Source organism: Meles meles, chromosome 3 (genome assembly GCF_922984935.1).
Source record: "Meles meles chromosome 3, mMelMel3.1 paternal haplotype, whole genome shotgun sequence".
Taxonomy (NCBI): domain Eukaryota; kingdom Metazoa; phylum Chordata; class Mammalia; order Carnivora; family Mustelidae; genus Meles; species Meles meles.
In genome coordinates this window covers 141,821,996-141,838,262 of record NC_060068.1, presented here as the reverse complement: position 1 = coordinate 141,838,262, position 16,267 = coordinate 141,821,996, and the positions used below count along the sequence as shown (strand labels likewise).

Here is a 16,267-nt window from a genome sequence, read left to right as displayed (position 1 = left end):
AGCCCAGAGACAACCCCCTTCATTTCTGTGCAGTTAAGACACTTGTAGCGCTCTTCCCAGACCCCTAGCCCCTGGGACCATGGCAGGGCATCAAGGAGGGGGCTCAGACCACTCAGCCACGCAGGCCTGGCTTCATTCCCAGCTCTGCCCCTCCCTGGCTGTATGGCCCTGGGGACCCACGGCGCCTGCTCACAACTTTGCCCAACTCAGCAGCAACTGAAAGCAGTGTGCTGATGGCTCTAGCAACAGCCCGGGAAGGGTTAAGACAGCCCCGGCCCCTCTGAATCTCACGTGACCTTGGGTTGCTGAGCCTACGGTTTTGCGGTGGACACTCTTCTCCAGACTCATTTTTTGCCGGTGGCTCATGGAAATTTTGGCTCCTGGAGCTCCAGGCCACTCCCTCTGGGGCCTGAGGCCTTGTTGACGCTGGTCCTACCCTGGAAGGGCGTTCAGGGCTGCCTGCCCGCCCGTGGATCCTTGGCCAGCACTCAGCCCGCCATCCCCCTCCCCACCCCCCTTCCGTCTCCGCCTGACTTCCTGCAGCCTGACCTTCTCCCCCAGGACAGGGTAGCAGTCCGCCCCCGCCTTGGCCATACTGAGGCCTCCTCCCAGTGCCCCATCCAGGACTGCTTTCTATTTGAGGGAAAGAAATCCTCTGCCCCTGATGTCCATGGCATCTGCGAGCAGCCTCCCTTTGAGAACAAGAGCCAACAGGAGCCAAGGCAAGCTTGGACTCTGTTTGTCAGAGCAGAGCTGGATCTGCTGGTTCACCTCTGACCCCCGGCATCCTCAGATGGAAGATGTGGACAATGGCTTCCCCCCGCTTCAGGGAATAAAGTGGAATAATACAGGTGCTCAGTGCATAGTTTAAAAAAAAAACAAACCATCAGCACGTAGTGCAAACCGTGGCAGGTAGAAGCCTTGTAATGGGGTGGTTCTCACGAGCCTCCTGTCCCTTGTGCAGATTAAGAAACTGAGGCCCAGCTCCTGCCTCCAACCAGTAAAGGGAGAAGGAGGGCGGGGACGGGTGTGCTCAGAGCCAGGGTCAGGCAATGACGGCAGGCAGAGGGTGAGCTGGCACCTTCCCGTTCCATGGCAGAGTGCCTTGGAGGCGGGGCCTTGGTGTCCCCATCTGTAAAATGGATGGATTGGAGAGCCACAGAGGGGAACAGTGTCCATTCCTCAAAGCTGGGTTCTGGGATTGGCCCCTCTTGCTGGATGGAGTTAATGATTAAGAGCTCTAATGGTTTCTGTGACAGACAGGGATCTCCTGCCAAAGCCGCAGGAGGTGTTAATGAAATGGAGTAGGGCAGCCCTAAAATCCTCCAGGCCCCAAGGATGGCTTTGACCCTGACTCCACTGATGGAAGGTCAGGGTCTCACAGAGTTTTAGGAATTGGGGTGGCAGGAGGCAGGGGCAGGGGAGGGGCCAATGGTCAATATTGATCTAGCTGTGTCAGGGGAGTGGGTGGGGAAGCGGGAAGGCTGGGGTGGGGCTCGCTGATAACTGGTCTTCCAGCTCCCAGTGTGGCTGTGGGAACTGGGAATGGGGTGCTTGGTGCAGAATTCCCGGACTGACTGCTTACTGAAACTATAGCTGCCTGGAGGCCTGCCCAGTCTTCCTGCATCCTGTCCCCTGAGGGTAGGGTCTAAACATCTGTATTTTTAGCCTATTCCCTGGGAGGTTCTGCAGCAGCCAGAACAGTTCCCGTATTTGGGGGACCACAGGTTCAAACCCCTTATTGTAACATGAGAAATCTGAGGTCCCGAGAGGGAAAGGAACTCACTCAAGGTCACACCGGGAGAGAATCATGGTAATTCTCCCTTTTTCCTTGGGTGAAAGTAGTCAACTTCTAGATAGTTCCATCCATCCCCTGGCTGTGGCCCAAAGCCCAGGAAAGGATTGTGGGGCCAAGATGCCCAGAAGAAGGTGGCTTCTGAGACCTTGGTAGGTCCACATGGAGGAGGGAGGAGGCTTGTCCCAGGAGGAAGGACAAGGAGCAGGGGCCATTCCCACAGGTCTGGACCTGCCCTACCCTGCCCTGTGCAAACACTCCCAGCACCTGCTGGGGGATGTTTCCTAAAGGATTTAGGGTCTGGGGAAGGCCATTTCCATTGCTGGGGACCTACCCGTGCCCCAGAAAAGCACATCCACAACAAAGGAGATTTGGGACACACTCTGGCACTCTGGCCTCCCACAGCCTCCTCCCTAGCCTCGTCTCTCCCCACCCCTACCTAATCCACTGTTCTGGGCTCTCGGACTTTGCCTTGCCTCCACCCCACCCCCCATTTCACCCTGTTGAGCATGGACACAAGGCCTCCCCAGCACCCCCCAGTCACTGACATGCTCCTCCTCCTTCTCTGGCTCCAATAGGCCTCATATCTCTAGGCCCAGCCCTCACCCCAGCCCACCGTACACTCCGGGTGCTACGTGGCTCTCACTCTCTGGGGTGGCCTCTCTGGGGACAAGAGACAGGTCCCGCTCATCACTGGGTCCTACTTAGAGCCCAGCTGGCTGCAGCAGACCCCAGCAGGTGTTTGGAGGGGCTAAAATTCCGAAACCCACCCCCTCCCTCACACCCTGGGCCATCCCAGCCAGGTTCTCACCCTCTGCCCTACAACGTGGAATGAACAGAAGAGCAATGCAGCAGCCGGTGGATGGGCGAACTGAGGACCGTGTGAGCACACACAAAGGCGTAGGGGTGCCTGGTCCTGGGCATGAAGGAAGAGTTAGCTTGAGGGAGTCAGTGGGTTTCCTAGTAAATGGGCAGTGGGGATGTAGGGACTGTGGGCGGTCGCTGGAAGGAACGGAGGGTCAAAGAGAGGAGATTCCAGAGAACTCTAGTCACAGTTAGCTGGCTGTTCAGAGACAGGAAGACAAGCACTGGGACACTGGAGGCCCTGGAGGGACCCCTGGTTCCTTCTGGCAGGAAGCCTCTTTGCTTCTGAGTCTCATTGTCTTCCTTTTCAGGGTAGGGCTGTTCTGACACAAGAGGTATTGTGAAAGCACTCCGTGAACTCTAAGGGGTCATGCTCCTGTCAGCTAACAGTAGCGTTTTGGGTGGAGTTGGTACTTTCTGAGAGTCAAAGGGTACCTCTTGAAGTTCACCGGGAGCTCGAGCCTCAGGGCCCAGGGCCTGCCTGTAACCTGTTCCTGCGCTGCCACCTGCTGGCGAGTATCTGCAATAGCAGCATGAACGCTTGGCCCGCCCTCAGGCCCTTCCTCCCGCCCAAGCCGAGATCTGTAGTCTGCGGGAAGGCGGAGCTGGGAGAAGTTCGGGTGCTAAGGCTAGCATCCCGATTCCAGGCCAAGAGTGCAAATTCAGGGCCCCACATCCCTTTGCAACCCACCCTCTGGCCCTTTGCAGCCTTGGCCTCTGTTCTCGCTGTGAAGATTGTCCTGTGTGTGCAAAGGGCACACGCCCCGCGGCCCCCCCGGCAAACCAGCAGTGGGGATGGACTCTGGAAGTGGCTGGTGTAGGAATCTGGAGTCCCAGACACCCCAAGCGTGGTCTAGAGGGACTGTGGGCTCCAGAAGGCACATTCTCCTGGCGCTGTGGAATCCAGGTAACTTAGGGGGCCGCATGGCTGAGTGACCAGCTCACCTGCTTTGCCTGGGACTGCCCTGTGTCAGCAAACCAGGATGGGTGGTCACCTCGCCGTGGCCCAAGGGCCAAGGCCTCTGCATCCACACGTTGGCTCCACCTTGACAGCCTGGACGCAGAGAACCACACTGGCCTCTGTTGTAGCAGGGGCCGCCCCTTGGCCAGTGGAGCCTCTCATCCCGTCCCTCTCTCCAGCCCCAGGGCTCCTGTCCCAGGCACTCAGTCCACTGTGTGTGGGTTTTTTTTTTTTTTTTTTTTAAGATTTATTTATTTGACAGATAGAGATCACAAGTAGGCAGAGAGGCAGGCAAAGAGAGAGAGAGGAGGAAGCAGGCTCCCAGCCAAGCAGGGAGCCCGATGCGGGGCTCGATCCCAGGACCCTGGGATCATGACCCGAGCTGAAGGCAGAGGCCTTAACCCGCTGAGCCACCCAGGTGCCCCCACTGTGTGTGGGTTTTGAGGGACCCCTCCCCTTACCCCTTTCTCCAAACCAGTCTCCAGGAGTTCTGAAGCCTGGCGGCTTGTCTGTGAGGTTGGGCTGAGGGAGGAGAATGGGTGTGGAGGGACTTCTGGAACAAGTTCTCATTTTACAAGGAATCCGAGGCCTAGAGGAGAAGGGCCTTGCCCCCAGGCCCCTGTGAAAGACTTTGCTGCTGGCCGGCTGTTTGCGGCAAACCATGTCAACCTCCCCCTTCCTCTGGATACAGGGCCCCTGGTGTGGCTGAGAGAAAGCGAACCTCATCCCTGGTTCTAAGGCCAGGCCACAGGGTTCAGGCATAATCCCACTGTAATTGGCTCAGTCTTGAGCATGAGACCAAGTTGGCCCAATCAGAAAGGAGACCTTGGCTTTTATTTTGCAAATAGCGAGATCTGGAACAGGAAACAAACACCCCCCCCCCCCAACCCAGTGTTGGTGGGAGACAGCAAGTGCGCAGAAGTTGGTAGCTATTTATTGCACTGAAAACACCAGTAAAACAGACACCCCTTCTTCCCCCCTCCCACCCAATAGCAGAAGTTTTGAGCAGTGGTCATTCAAGTTCACAGCCACATATTTTTTAAAAAAGAAAAAAAAAAGAAGAAGAAGAAAGAAAGGAAAGAAAGAACTGAAACAAATCCCCAAACAGATAGTAACAAAGAAACCAGCACGGGGAGTCTGGCAAACACATCCCCCAAAGGGTCTCCCCTTGGGAGACAGGAGGCCAGGATTAGCGCCCCAGGGCGCATAGTCCTGGGAGAATACTTTCCTATAGAGGTATTGGCATGCTGAAGCCTAGGTCTGGTCTTAGGTCTGGATTTTTTTTTTTTTTTTTTTTTTTCATCTACAGGATGTTTTAGAGGAGCAGAGTTTCACCTCTCTGGTGGGGGTGGGCTCTGGGCCGCTGTGTCTGCCAGCCTCCCCTGCCTGGGCCTCAGGAGGGCACCAATGCCCTGTGGTCCATGCTGGCTAACTTCCTACGCACCGGAGTGGCCTTCCTCCTGGGGAGCCGTCTCCTCCTGGGGTAGGGACCTGCCTCCATTTCTCTGGCACTTGGAATGGGACACAGTGGATAGGAGGCCTGAGGCTTGCCAGCAAATAAGAATCAGGACACTGGGGTCCTCCAGCTCAGTTCCCCCTGGTGGAAAAACCCAGGGCCAGAGCAGGAAAAGGACTTGCCCAAGGTCACACAGCAAGTCTGGTCAGACCTGGGAATGGAATCCTAATCCTACTAACCCCCAAAGCATGGCTCTTTCCCCGCAGTCCACTGCTAATGAGCAGTTGACAGGCACCAAAGAGGGGAATGAGGGGCAGGTGCGGGAGTGGTGGGGGGCTGGCCAGGCTCAGAATGAAGCAGGAGTCTAGCCAGTGACTAACCCTGTCAGCTCTCACAGGTACATTGGGCTTCACTTCACTGTCCCGTTGGATTCCCCCATCAGCCCTGCAGCATAGGCTGGGCAAGAATATTTAACCCTTTAACTGATGGGGAAACTGAGGCTGAGAAGGGGACCAGACTTGGTCTTGGTAATTGCAGCATCCCCTGTGAAGGCCACACCTTCACGCTGGGCTTGGGGCTTGCTGTGGGAGCTGGCAGCTCACAAGGAGGCAGGCGGTTTTACTGCTGGGACGCTGGGATCACTGGGCCCTAGTAGGAAGCCCTCTGGACCCAGGGCAGGCCAAGTCCCTATGCCCTGGGCCTCGGCAGCAGGGTGTCTGCCAAGGATAGAGGCCAGTGATCAACCAGTTTGGAGAGCAGGAAGCCCAGGCAGCCTCTTTCCTGGCCTGCAGCCCCAGTCCAGCCTGTCTCACCTGTCCCCAGGGCAGCAGCTGTGGAGAAAAGGGCCCAGCAGACATCTCATGACCAGGGAGGACTCAGAAAGTCCCAGATCAAACATCCCCACCAGTCCTTCAGCCAACACCCAGGACTCCCCAGAGGTTCGGGGGAACCAGAGCCTCCTCCAGATCCCCAGGGATGTGGCTCTTCCTCCCCTAAAATCCTCCAGAGGGGACAGTATCTCATGCTGGCAGAACACGGCCACACAGAGGCCAAAAAGCACAGAGAGGCGGCAACATAATTCCGAGTCGGACACTGAGAATACAACCTCTTTTTTTTTTTTTTTTTTGTCCAAAACACGTAGATTAGTTTTGCTGAATGTTTTTCTTCTTTTCCTTTTTTTTTTTTTGAACATACTTACTGCATATAAAGTCATGCAAAGAAAACAGTGCAGACAGTAGATCCTAGTGGACATGCCAAGGCATTCCACGTCAGAGTCAATCCCGGGGAAGAGGGAAAGAGAAAAGAAAAGAAAGAGATTCGAACCCATGGCTGCAGGACGAGGCGTGAAGAGGAGAAATTCCAGTGCTCTGCTTGGACCAGCAGATGAGGAGGGGAGAGGCCATGAAGACACATGATCGTGAACCCCCAAAGACTGGGGAGTGCTGGGGGGGGGCACACACGGATGCGGTGGGATGAAATCCTGGGAAGCTGGGAAGCGTCCTAGTAGGAACTTCAGTTTGGGAGGCAAGCAAAAAAAAAAAAAAAAAGATATTTCTGTCCTGACAACCTCTCCCACTCTCTCTGCCCTGATTTGCTGTTTCTTAGCACTAACATCTGGTGTTTCTAGAGTCCTGAAAGGAACCCTGGGACCAAAATGTCAGCGAGGCCCTCTGCCCCACCCAGGGCTGAGTCTACCTCGGACCCAGATAACCACAGGTGACAGAGTGAATCTCAGAGATGACATGAAAACAAAAACAAAACAAAACAAAAAAAAAAAAAAAAACCACACACACACACAAAAAAGAAGAAGAAGAAGAAGAAAAAAAGACCTAGAACAGAAAAAATCTACCCCTCACCCCTCTTCCCACATCCCTTCCCAACCCGGCCCGACCCTCCTCACAATAATTTGAGAGGTTTAGTTATTACATAAATATCCATGAACGCAAAATCCATTTACGAAACACACAGGAGTTTGGCTATAAAAAGGCATGCGGTCCAAGTAGGAGTGGTACCTAAACGTGCCTTCTTTGCCCCCAAAAAGCAATCAGATTCTCTCCCTCTGACGGGACGAAGCTGGAATTCTCCGGGACTGATGGGAGGATGGAATGGGCATGACTGCTGGAGGTAAACATCAGCCGAAGGCAGAAGGAAAGAGTGGGGGCACCCTGAGAGGATCGCACTCCACACACGGAGGGAGAAGGGTCCGCATGGACAGGAGGACGAGCAGGACTGGAGGAGGAGCTAGGGAGGCAGTGTGAGGTGGGGGCTCCTGGCATCTGCTCTTCTCTCACCCTCTCCCACAGGGGAGGCTGGCTCACAGGGCTGGGGGGACCCTGGAAGGGAGAGACAGGGAGATGGGGGGCCGATGCCACACTCCTCCTGATTCCGCCCCTCCTTCTCCTCAGCGGCTGGGGGGACACACAGCTGGGCATTCTGGCCTACAGCCAAGGCAAGACCAGGCTGACGACAGCCAAGAGGGGGAGCCCTCGGAGCCAGCACCCAGAGGGGAAGGCCTCCCCCACCGGGGCACCCAGTCCTGAGGAGGCCCCGCCCTGGCAGGTGACACAGAGCGAAAGGGACAGGGGGTGGCAGGGAGATGTGCCATTTGCTCGGAAGTCGTGATAGCTTTTGTGAGCAGGCAGGATTTTTTGACGTAGCTCTGACGGTGATGGTGATGATGGTGGTAGTGAGGTGACGTGATTGGGGGAATTCCAGCAAAATCCAAGTGGGAGAACCAGCAGCCACATTCCATGAACGAAGAATAAATCTCTGCGGTCCAGGGCCCCCAGCCTGGTCCTTCAGCTGTAAGAAATTGTATGTGTGGGGGGTAATGCAAGTGTTTCTGAGGGCATCCCCCTCCCCATCCTTAGATGGGGTTGAAGCTGCTTCCGGTGGGTCCCGCTCAGCGCCCCACCCCCCCACCCCGGGAATCTGCAGATCTGGTCTCCACCCCGTGGTCCTTCAGCCCCACCCCATGGCCTTCCAGCACCCAAGCTCCCCAACATGTCCCCCTCCAGACTGACACCGCCCCCCCATTCTTTTAGACTGTCCCAGATGACAGATGGCAGGAAGGAGGAGCTCTTACTGGGGCAGGACGGAGGGCGCCCCAGATCTGTGGAAGTGGACGATCTGCCATTTGCCGTCCCGGCGGTGCCAGACGCGGGTCTCCTCGGACTGGGCCGTGCGGGGGATGCCGCCTGCATCCAGGTACTGCGTGATGCGGATGTAGGCAATGCAGGCCGACTCGTCGCCCATCAGATGGATATGGGGGTTCAGGATGGTGGTGTGCACGGGCTTGCTGTTCCGAGACCACACTGGAGGTGGGGATGGGAGGGGGCAGAGGAGATGCAACGGGGGGCCTCCTGTGTTCCTTCCTTCACTTCCCCGTCTCCCAGCGACCCTCTCAGCAGAGGCACCCCCCGCCTGCCTCATTTCTACAGGAGGGGTTCAGCTAGGAGTCCAGGCAGAACTTCCAGATGGCTAGAGCAGACCCCAGCTTAGAGACAATGAATTTCAGGCATGCCAATTCTTTAAACACAGGGGAATGGGATTTTTAGATTCACAGGATCTCAGATGTATGGAAGTATAGGGCTATGACTGTAGACTCAGATGAACTTAGATCAGAGTCTCAAAACCAGGTTCCCTACAGAGGCCAGACAAGTACATAAACGAGGGGGGTGAGCAGGGTATAAGATGCTAAATAGCAACAGACCCTTTGCCTCTGGGTCAGGGAGCAAGTGATAGGGAGCGGTGGAGACTGTGGTGAATAGCACTCCTTGTCCCACCTGCAGAGGGCGCCCTGTCCACAGCTTCCCGGGGGCCCTCTGTGAGAACCTGACCCTTGAACAATGAGGTGGAGGGAAGTTAGCTGCATCCCACCCCCACCCCCTTGCACACTTGAAAATCCACATATAACTTTTGACTTCCCCAAAACTTAACTGCTAGCAACCTTCTGTTGACTGGAAGTCTTACTGATAACATCAACAGTCGATTAACCCACATTTTGTATGTTATTTGTATTATGTGCTACGTTCTTACAATACAGTAAGCTAGAGGAAAGAAACTGTTATTAAGAAAATCACAAGGAAAAGGAAATGCATTTACAGGGCGGGTCTGTACTTATTGGGGAAGATGTGTGTAGAAGTGGACCCACGCAGGTCCAACCCATGTTGTTCAAGAGTCAGCTTTAACGGAACCCACATTGCCACACCTGATTTTTGAGGAGAATCTAGAAATCTGAATTTTTATGTGAAAATGACTCATTTTTATTATTGCACTAATTCAAATTTAAAACCTCATGCAGGCCATGCGAAGCATATATGCCATTTAGATATGGCCTATGGACCCCTGATCTGCAACCCCTACTCTCGACATATGGAATTACGGAAACCTGATTCATCTTAAAATTGAGGAATCCTAGGATCTTGGAATTGTGAGGATGGAATTGGTGGTCACGGCTTGAGGTCATGGAGATTTCCAGAGTCAAGCAGAAAGGCATAACTCTTGTAATCATGACAGAACCGAGAAAGGTACCTGAAGCCAGCTTTCTCTATGAAACATGTGAGCCACAATTATTATTACTATTATTACTCATTACTATTATTAATTATTTTAGTTCTAGGAACTCTCCATGTTTTCAGCAAGACAGAAAACAAAAGCACAGAAAGACAATGACCCAGGGAAGGGCTGGACTGGGGTCATGAGGGTCCCGGGCTTCAGAGGAACCCTCATGCCTTCTCTTTGTGTAGCCCAAAGGCAGGTCCAAATATCACAGAGGACCAGTTTAAAAAATGCACTGCCCATCTCCTCTCTTGAAGGTGACAATTCTAAAAATCTATATTATTCGAAAGCCTCCTTCCCCTTCCCCACCCTCTGATTCTGATGCCCAGCCAGGTTTGTGAGCCATGGGTTTCCTGGGAAAGGTAAAATGTCTTTTTTTTCTTTCCAAACTACCAAAAGCATCCCTAATATTATAATCACACTATACCCAGGCTTTGTCTGCGGAACACCAAATCACTGAGACTTACATATGTAGACGAACAGACTGTGACCATTTTGGGCTCTCAGTGAAGGTAGAGCTTTTGCATTATAGGCTTGGGAGTGACCTCAGAAGTCAGAGGTCTCTCAGTGGCCCTCCTACAAAATGCAAGGAGGCCTCCATAAGCATCCTCGACAACAACCAGGGCTGGAGGCACCCAAGACCATCTAGGTCAATGCCTCCATTTAACACATCTGGAAACTGAGGTCCAGAAAAGCAGTCTGACTTGTCCCAAGCTGGGCCACTTCCCAAAAGAAATGCAATAGAACCTAAAAGAAGTCAGTCTCCAGATGGGACTGAATTAGGACAATCTAGAACAATCTCAGAAGAGACAAACGAGCTCAGCATTGTTGAGGGTGCCTCGCTGTTGTTGGCAGGGGCTGGAGTTCTGGGGGACGTCTGTAAAAAAGGATCATCCTAGTGTGGTGTCTCTGAAGAGACCGTGGCCTTCTAACGCCCGCCCTTATAGGCAGCATGGGAGAAAGGGCCAGGTCCTCCAGCAGGGAAAAACAGGCAGGATGCTGGGACTCTGGGTCTTGCACTCATGGGCCAGCTGGCATTCAAACCTAGAGCCCAGGGGGCCGGTGTTGTGATGAGGCCCGTGATGTGGACCCAGGCCAAGAACTAGTTCAGCCTTCTCTTTGTGTTCCTCATCTCAGAGCCTTTAGAGACAGCTCAGCCTGGTTTCTGCTCTGCTAAGTGGGGATTGGGGAACTGACACCGGGAAACCAGCACCTCCAGAAGACAGACCCAGATAGAGAGGAGCCAGGGAACTCCAGGGTGATGGAGAAAACTTAGGGTCCAGCCACCTATCTTCACATGAAAATTTGACCTCCCCTGCTACCTTTGGAGCATCAGAGTTTGATTAATCAAGGGAAAAGGTAACTTCCTTCTCAGCTTGTTGAGGCGGCTCTTGGCCCCTCTGGCCTGTAGGGTACAGTCTGATTTAGCGCCCAGCTGAGCCTTGCCCCTGATGAAGCTGGACGTATTGAAAGAGAATTGAGCAAGGTACCAGCTTTCTCACTGTGCGAACCAGTGCTGTTTCAAGCAGTGCCTACATGCTCCAGAAACCATCTTGCATAGCCTCAGGGGTATATGTCTTCCCCCTTGGGGCACCTTGATATGCCACTCAGGGCCTTCCTGTAGGTCCTGAGCTAGAGGAGTCTACCCTGCACGTGCTTTGGTTTGTCCCTGTCTGACCCCTGGCCAAGGTGAGACATGGACACAGGCAGAAAGCGCCCTAGGTCAGGCCCAGCCTCAGCCCCCTGACAGCCCCTAGTTGCAAAGCTGCCAGGGTCTCTCCTGCAGAAGAGAGGCCCAGGAAGGACAGACATGCGGACAGAGACCTAGACACACAGGCAGGGGCACAGCAGTGTGAGCTCGGGTCCCCTCCTCTTCCCCCGACTGCCCACCCACAGGCATAACAGTCCACCAGCCAGCTTGTGACCAGTTGGGAGAGCTGGGGTGGCCCTAGACATCTAGATGATTGTGACATGGGTGTATGCCCAGGCAGGAAAGCTCCCTCGTCTGGAAACTGAGAATAAAGGCCATCCCCACACCCTCCCAGGGGCAGGAGCTGGGGCAGGGGGAGGGGCAGGGGCAGGAGAGGGCTGGGAGGGCTTGTCACCCTTGTCCCAGGTCCCTATCCTCAGCCACAGGAAGGAGAGCTGGCAGTCGGACGGGCCCGGGTTATGAGAGGGAACCAAGATGGTACCAACCCCTGTCCACACGGGATCTTCCTCTTCGCGGGCTCCTGAGCTGCCCCGGGGGCCCTGCCCGTCACCCTGCTGTGCCATCCGGCAGGACATGGAACGAGAGCAGACAACAGGCACCCCAGAGAGAAGGGATTGCTCACGGTTTTCAAAATAGAATCGATGGAAGTCCAGGCCCTCGACCAGGTTCCCCAGGGCCTCGGGTTCGAAGGCTGTCATCCCAGGGTCACACATCTTCCTAGGGGGGGAAGTCAGAGAACAGAGGGCTTGGGGTGGCCTCCTGGTGCCACCTTCTCATTTCAGGGGCCTGGACTGGAGGAGGGCGGGCTTGTGACATTGAAGTGATCGTGCCCGACTCACAGGATCGGTGCGGGAACAGGCTTGCCAACTACACCGTGAGGCACCCACCGCCCACTGGGGGTGCCACTTAGAACTGGGAAGCCTGGGTGCAGGTCCAGCTCCTGCCACTCACTAGTTATAAGACCCCCAGCACCAAGCGAGAGCGCTGCGAGGGGCCGCGTCATGGGCAGCCCTCAGGCGCCGGCCGGGGGTCACTCGGCCTGCAGGCTTTTCTCTACATCACATCTCCCTGCCCAGGGCAGCCGGGCCAATCTGCCTTCCTGGGAGGGCGGACAGGGGAGGAATTTTTCCTTCACGTGAAAGTGATCTCTGCTCACAGAGCAGGTATGTCCCTGGAGGGGGTGCATTTTGCTTCTTTAAAGGTACCCCTTTTGCCCTCTGCGTGAGCCTCAGTTTCCTCTTCTGTAACGTGAGGAAAGTAGCCCTCCAGGAAGTCATGCCTGGGAGGAAGGCATGTATTTTCGGCTCAGAGCTCCCTTTCAGGTCTCAGCCTTCTGGGGAACCCTGACAGTCAGGTTGAGGAAGGAAAAACTGTCTCCCCCACCCCCAGGCCTTTGGGACCTGTGGCACAACACAGACCCCCGTTACAGAGGCAGTGCCTGGGTACAGGAAGTACCTCCGGACAAGCAAAGATCCCAAGCCGGGGAGGAACAGGAGACAGCGGGAGGACAGGTATGGGGCCCGGCATTGTCTGATCTGGGCACTGTGGGGAGTGTAGACCACTCTATCCCTGCTCTTCCCTGACTGTCCCTGTCCGTGTGACCCCAAACAACTCGCTTCTCGGCTCAGCACCCCAAATTCTCCAAATGGATTAGTGGAGGGCGGGGGGCCCTGCTCAGACCATATGAGATACTCAGGACCCTTCAGTTCCAGAAGTCTTCAAGTCTGGGGGTCCGAGCCCCAAGTGTCAGGGAGACTGAGCCCCTCACTGGAGAAGCCCCTCTCCAGGGGGTCTCTGGGGTCGCTGACTCTGAAGTGACTCAGAGACCCCCTGTTCTAACTCCATTACACATCTAGGGACACTGAGACTCAGTAAGCGCGGGTTACTCAGGGCCAGACTCAGGACACCAGAGGCTCCAGAGGTGATGGCACGGGGTCAGAATCTAGGGTAGGCTGCACATATCGGGAAAATGACATCACAGAGGTGGGGGGGGTCCCCAGAAATGGCACTGCAGGGAGGGGTTTGGGGTCCATAGAAACCACCTCTCTTTCTCTCCCTCCCTGGCTGTATCCTTCCAGAGATAGTCTTGGGCTCTTCCCGGGTCTGATTTAGCTCTCTTGAGGAGGGCTGCCGGCAAGACCCGTTTAGCACCGTGTTTCTGTGCTTGTAGGCTTTACCTGGGTGCACGTGTGCACACATGCCTAGCCACACCCCTTATGCACACAGTCACAAACGTGCACATGTGTACAGGTGCGTGCACACACGCGGCCATGCAGCTTCCGTCCCACACCTGTACCTTCCAGAGTCCTTGTTCCTCCAACAGAAGCAGTGGGTTGCTGGGGCTTTGCCACCTGCTGCTGCTGAAACCTTCCACAATTAAAATGCATCTGGCCTGCCAAGCCTTTGGGAGACAAACTTAAGGTCCTGGGCACCGAGGAAACCAGGAACCAGCTGCCCAAGACCCAGATTCCAGTTAAATTGTTCCCACCTCACCCGACCCAAGGCAGGGTCATTCTATCCTAGATGGCAGCTTTTATCCACCAAAAATAATATGTGGGGTCTTGTCAGCCCTGAGAGGTTGAGGCCTCAGCCCAGAATTCACCCTCTCCCTGGGGTGGGCCGGCTTCTGGGCCTGACCATGCAGGCTGTGGGTGGACACTAGGGGGCGCTCCAGCCCAGCCTTCACACACAGCCGCCCCTTGAAAGGCTGGTCCAAATGGGTAGGGGACATCTCATACCATCTGTTTCATTTTATGTTATTTTTGGACATTTGGCCTTATTCCCCAGAGGATTTAAGGTTCTGTTTCGAGGTTCATTTCCTCAACCCCTGCTCACTGGAGGACGCACCCTGTGGATTCCTGCCTACTTCTGCCCACCTGAGGTCAGAGGCCTGAGGAGGTCCAGGCTGAGGAACAGGCCCATGCAGCAGGTCTGAGGAGAGGCCCGCCTCCCTCCCCTCCTTCCCCGCTCATCTCCTGAGGAGGCCCATGCTGTGGAGGGGGAAGCAAAGGAGTTTTGTTGGAGTTCCTTCTGGGGAACAAGAGATGAGGAGGAGGGTATGAGGAGGAGGAGAAGAGGGAGGACCGAGATACAGAATATTGTGAACAGAAAGCTTCATTAAAGCAGAAAGTCTAAATGCAAAACAGACATATGAGTTCAGTCTGGTTCATGGCACATGCAGAGGGAGTGAATGAGGACTGGAGACGAGAACCCCCAAAGTTAGCCATCAGCGCCCCCTGAGCCACGATCCAGGCAGGACATGCAGAGTGGACCCAGCCGACTCACGTGTAGGACTCAAAATCTCCATTGCTTATGGCTTCAATCAGCTGCTCTGTCACTTTAATAATCTCCTGTTTCCGCACTGCAAGGCAGGAGGAGACACAGAGAAATGATAGTAATATAACCAGCTACCATTTTTTGAGTCCCTGTCATGTGCCAGACTCGGCACGGGGACGTGAGGGCCTTGTACAGACAGTCTCCGTTAGCCTCACATTTTCCCTGGGAAGCAGGTACCATTACTCCCATTTCACAGAAGCAGAAACTGAGGCCCAGAAAGGTGGAGAAGAGTGGGAAATTTCCCTCAGCTGCAAAGAGCAGAGTCAGTGTCCCGGTTGGCAGCCTTGGCCTCAGTGAATCATGCATGGCGGACATTCTGACGTTAGGCCCCATGGGAAGCCAGGACGACTCCAAAATACACTACTCCATCCCCTTGCTTTGCCACCTGAATCAAAACCGGGTCAACAGTGGTGGTTGTGGCTAGCAGCCACGAACCAGGGCTCCCCCTGGGCCCAAACTGGGGGCCTTAAGGAAGGTCTTGGGGCTTACCGTTCCCTTAGGTCTGGGTGAGCTTTTTGCTGCATGTGGGGCCTGTAGGAATCAGGCACTGAGGGATTCAGAACTTTCTAGGCATCATGAATCCCAGTTGCTGAGACCCAGCCTCCGCTGTCCACCCCCAGAACACGACGAATGGCTCTTTCTGGTAGAGGCTTAGGCCATCAGCTGTCTCATGACAACGGCTCTGTTCTGAGCCCCAGTGTTCCCAGCTGTGAAATGGAAACAGCACCACCTCTCTTCCCTTCAGTGCCAAACCCAGACTGGAGAACCAGACAGACTTCACCCACTTCTCCCAGACACCCCAGGACGTCAGCAAGGCCAGCACCCTGATCTGACACATGCAGAGACTGAGCCTCACTGATGGAGGAATTTGGAGCCCAGTGTCCTGGCTCCCAGCAGGACTGTCCCACCAGAAGCCTGGCATGGTTCCTTGGGGCAGGCTCTCCTCACACGGGCCCATGCTTCATTTCCAACCCAGTCAGCTGGCTGGCCTACGGAGCAGCCTCCGGTGAGACACGTGGCCGTGTCTCAGTCTGGGACGGAGGGAGGGGAACACGCCAGGCTGAGGCCCTGTCCCTGCCCCTTTCCTCATCACCTCCTGGGCCACCCCACCCCTGATGCCGGGGAGCTCACCTCAGGCCCAGAGGACACAGAATCCTACAACATCTGAGCTGAAAGAAACCTTGGGGACCAGAGCCTCAGCCTCCAGATGATGATGGAAATGGATGGACATCTTTTTTTCAGATCATGGGGGAAATGGAGGCCCAGGAAGGGGTTGACTTGCCCAAGGACATAGAACACCTTGGTGTAGGGCCTGGTTCCCAGCCCAGGGCCTTTTCTCCAGGACCCCCACACCCCCCACCCCATGCTCCCTGATGGGTTAGGCCTGTACACTTGTCTATCTCCCAACTTAGATACGTGCTCTGTGGAAGCTGGGCTGTGGCTGCCCTTGTTGTACTGGATCCCTGGACCTGGAACAGACCTGGCCCCACGGGCGTTCCCCACCTCACGAACAAGCACACCAGCCTTTGTGCCGTGTGCTCAGCCTGAAACATCTGGAAGCGTCACAGCATGACTTCACGTGGC

The 16,267-nt window shown here is 55.1% G+C and overlaps 1 protein-coding gene across 3 annotated transcripts in view; it reads right to left on the bottom strand.

The window, feature by feature from the left end:
- Positions 1–4,435: 4,435 nt before the first annotated feature.
- Positions 4,436–16,267, bottom strand: part of CAMK2A (calcium/calmodulin dependent protein kinase II alpha) — a 60,785-nt gene continuing 48,953 nt past the window's right edge. For 2 of the 3 annotated variants that reach the window (XM_045999567.1, XM_045999568.1), the window contains 4 exons: positions 14,633–14,708; positions 11,970–12,064; positions 8,162–8,390; positions 4,436–7,878 (listed from right to left, as the gene is read on the bottom strand). In XM_045999567.1, coding sequence (XP_045855523.1) covers positions 7,875–7,878; positions 8,162–8,390; positions 11,970–12,064; positions 14,633–14,708 — 404 coding nt within the window. In that variant the 3' untranslated portion in view covers positions 4,436–7,874. Of the gene's footprint in view, positions 7,879–8,157; positions 8,391–11,969; positions 12,065–14,632; positions 14,709–16,267 lie in introns of those variants that run through there. The other variant, XM_045999569.1, reaches the window with a different exon arrangement.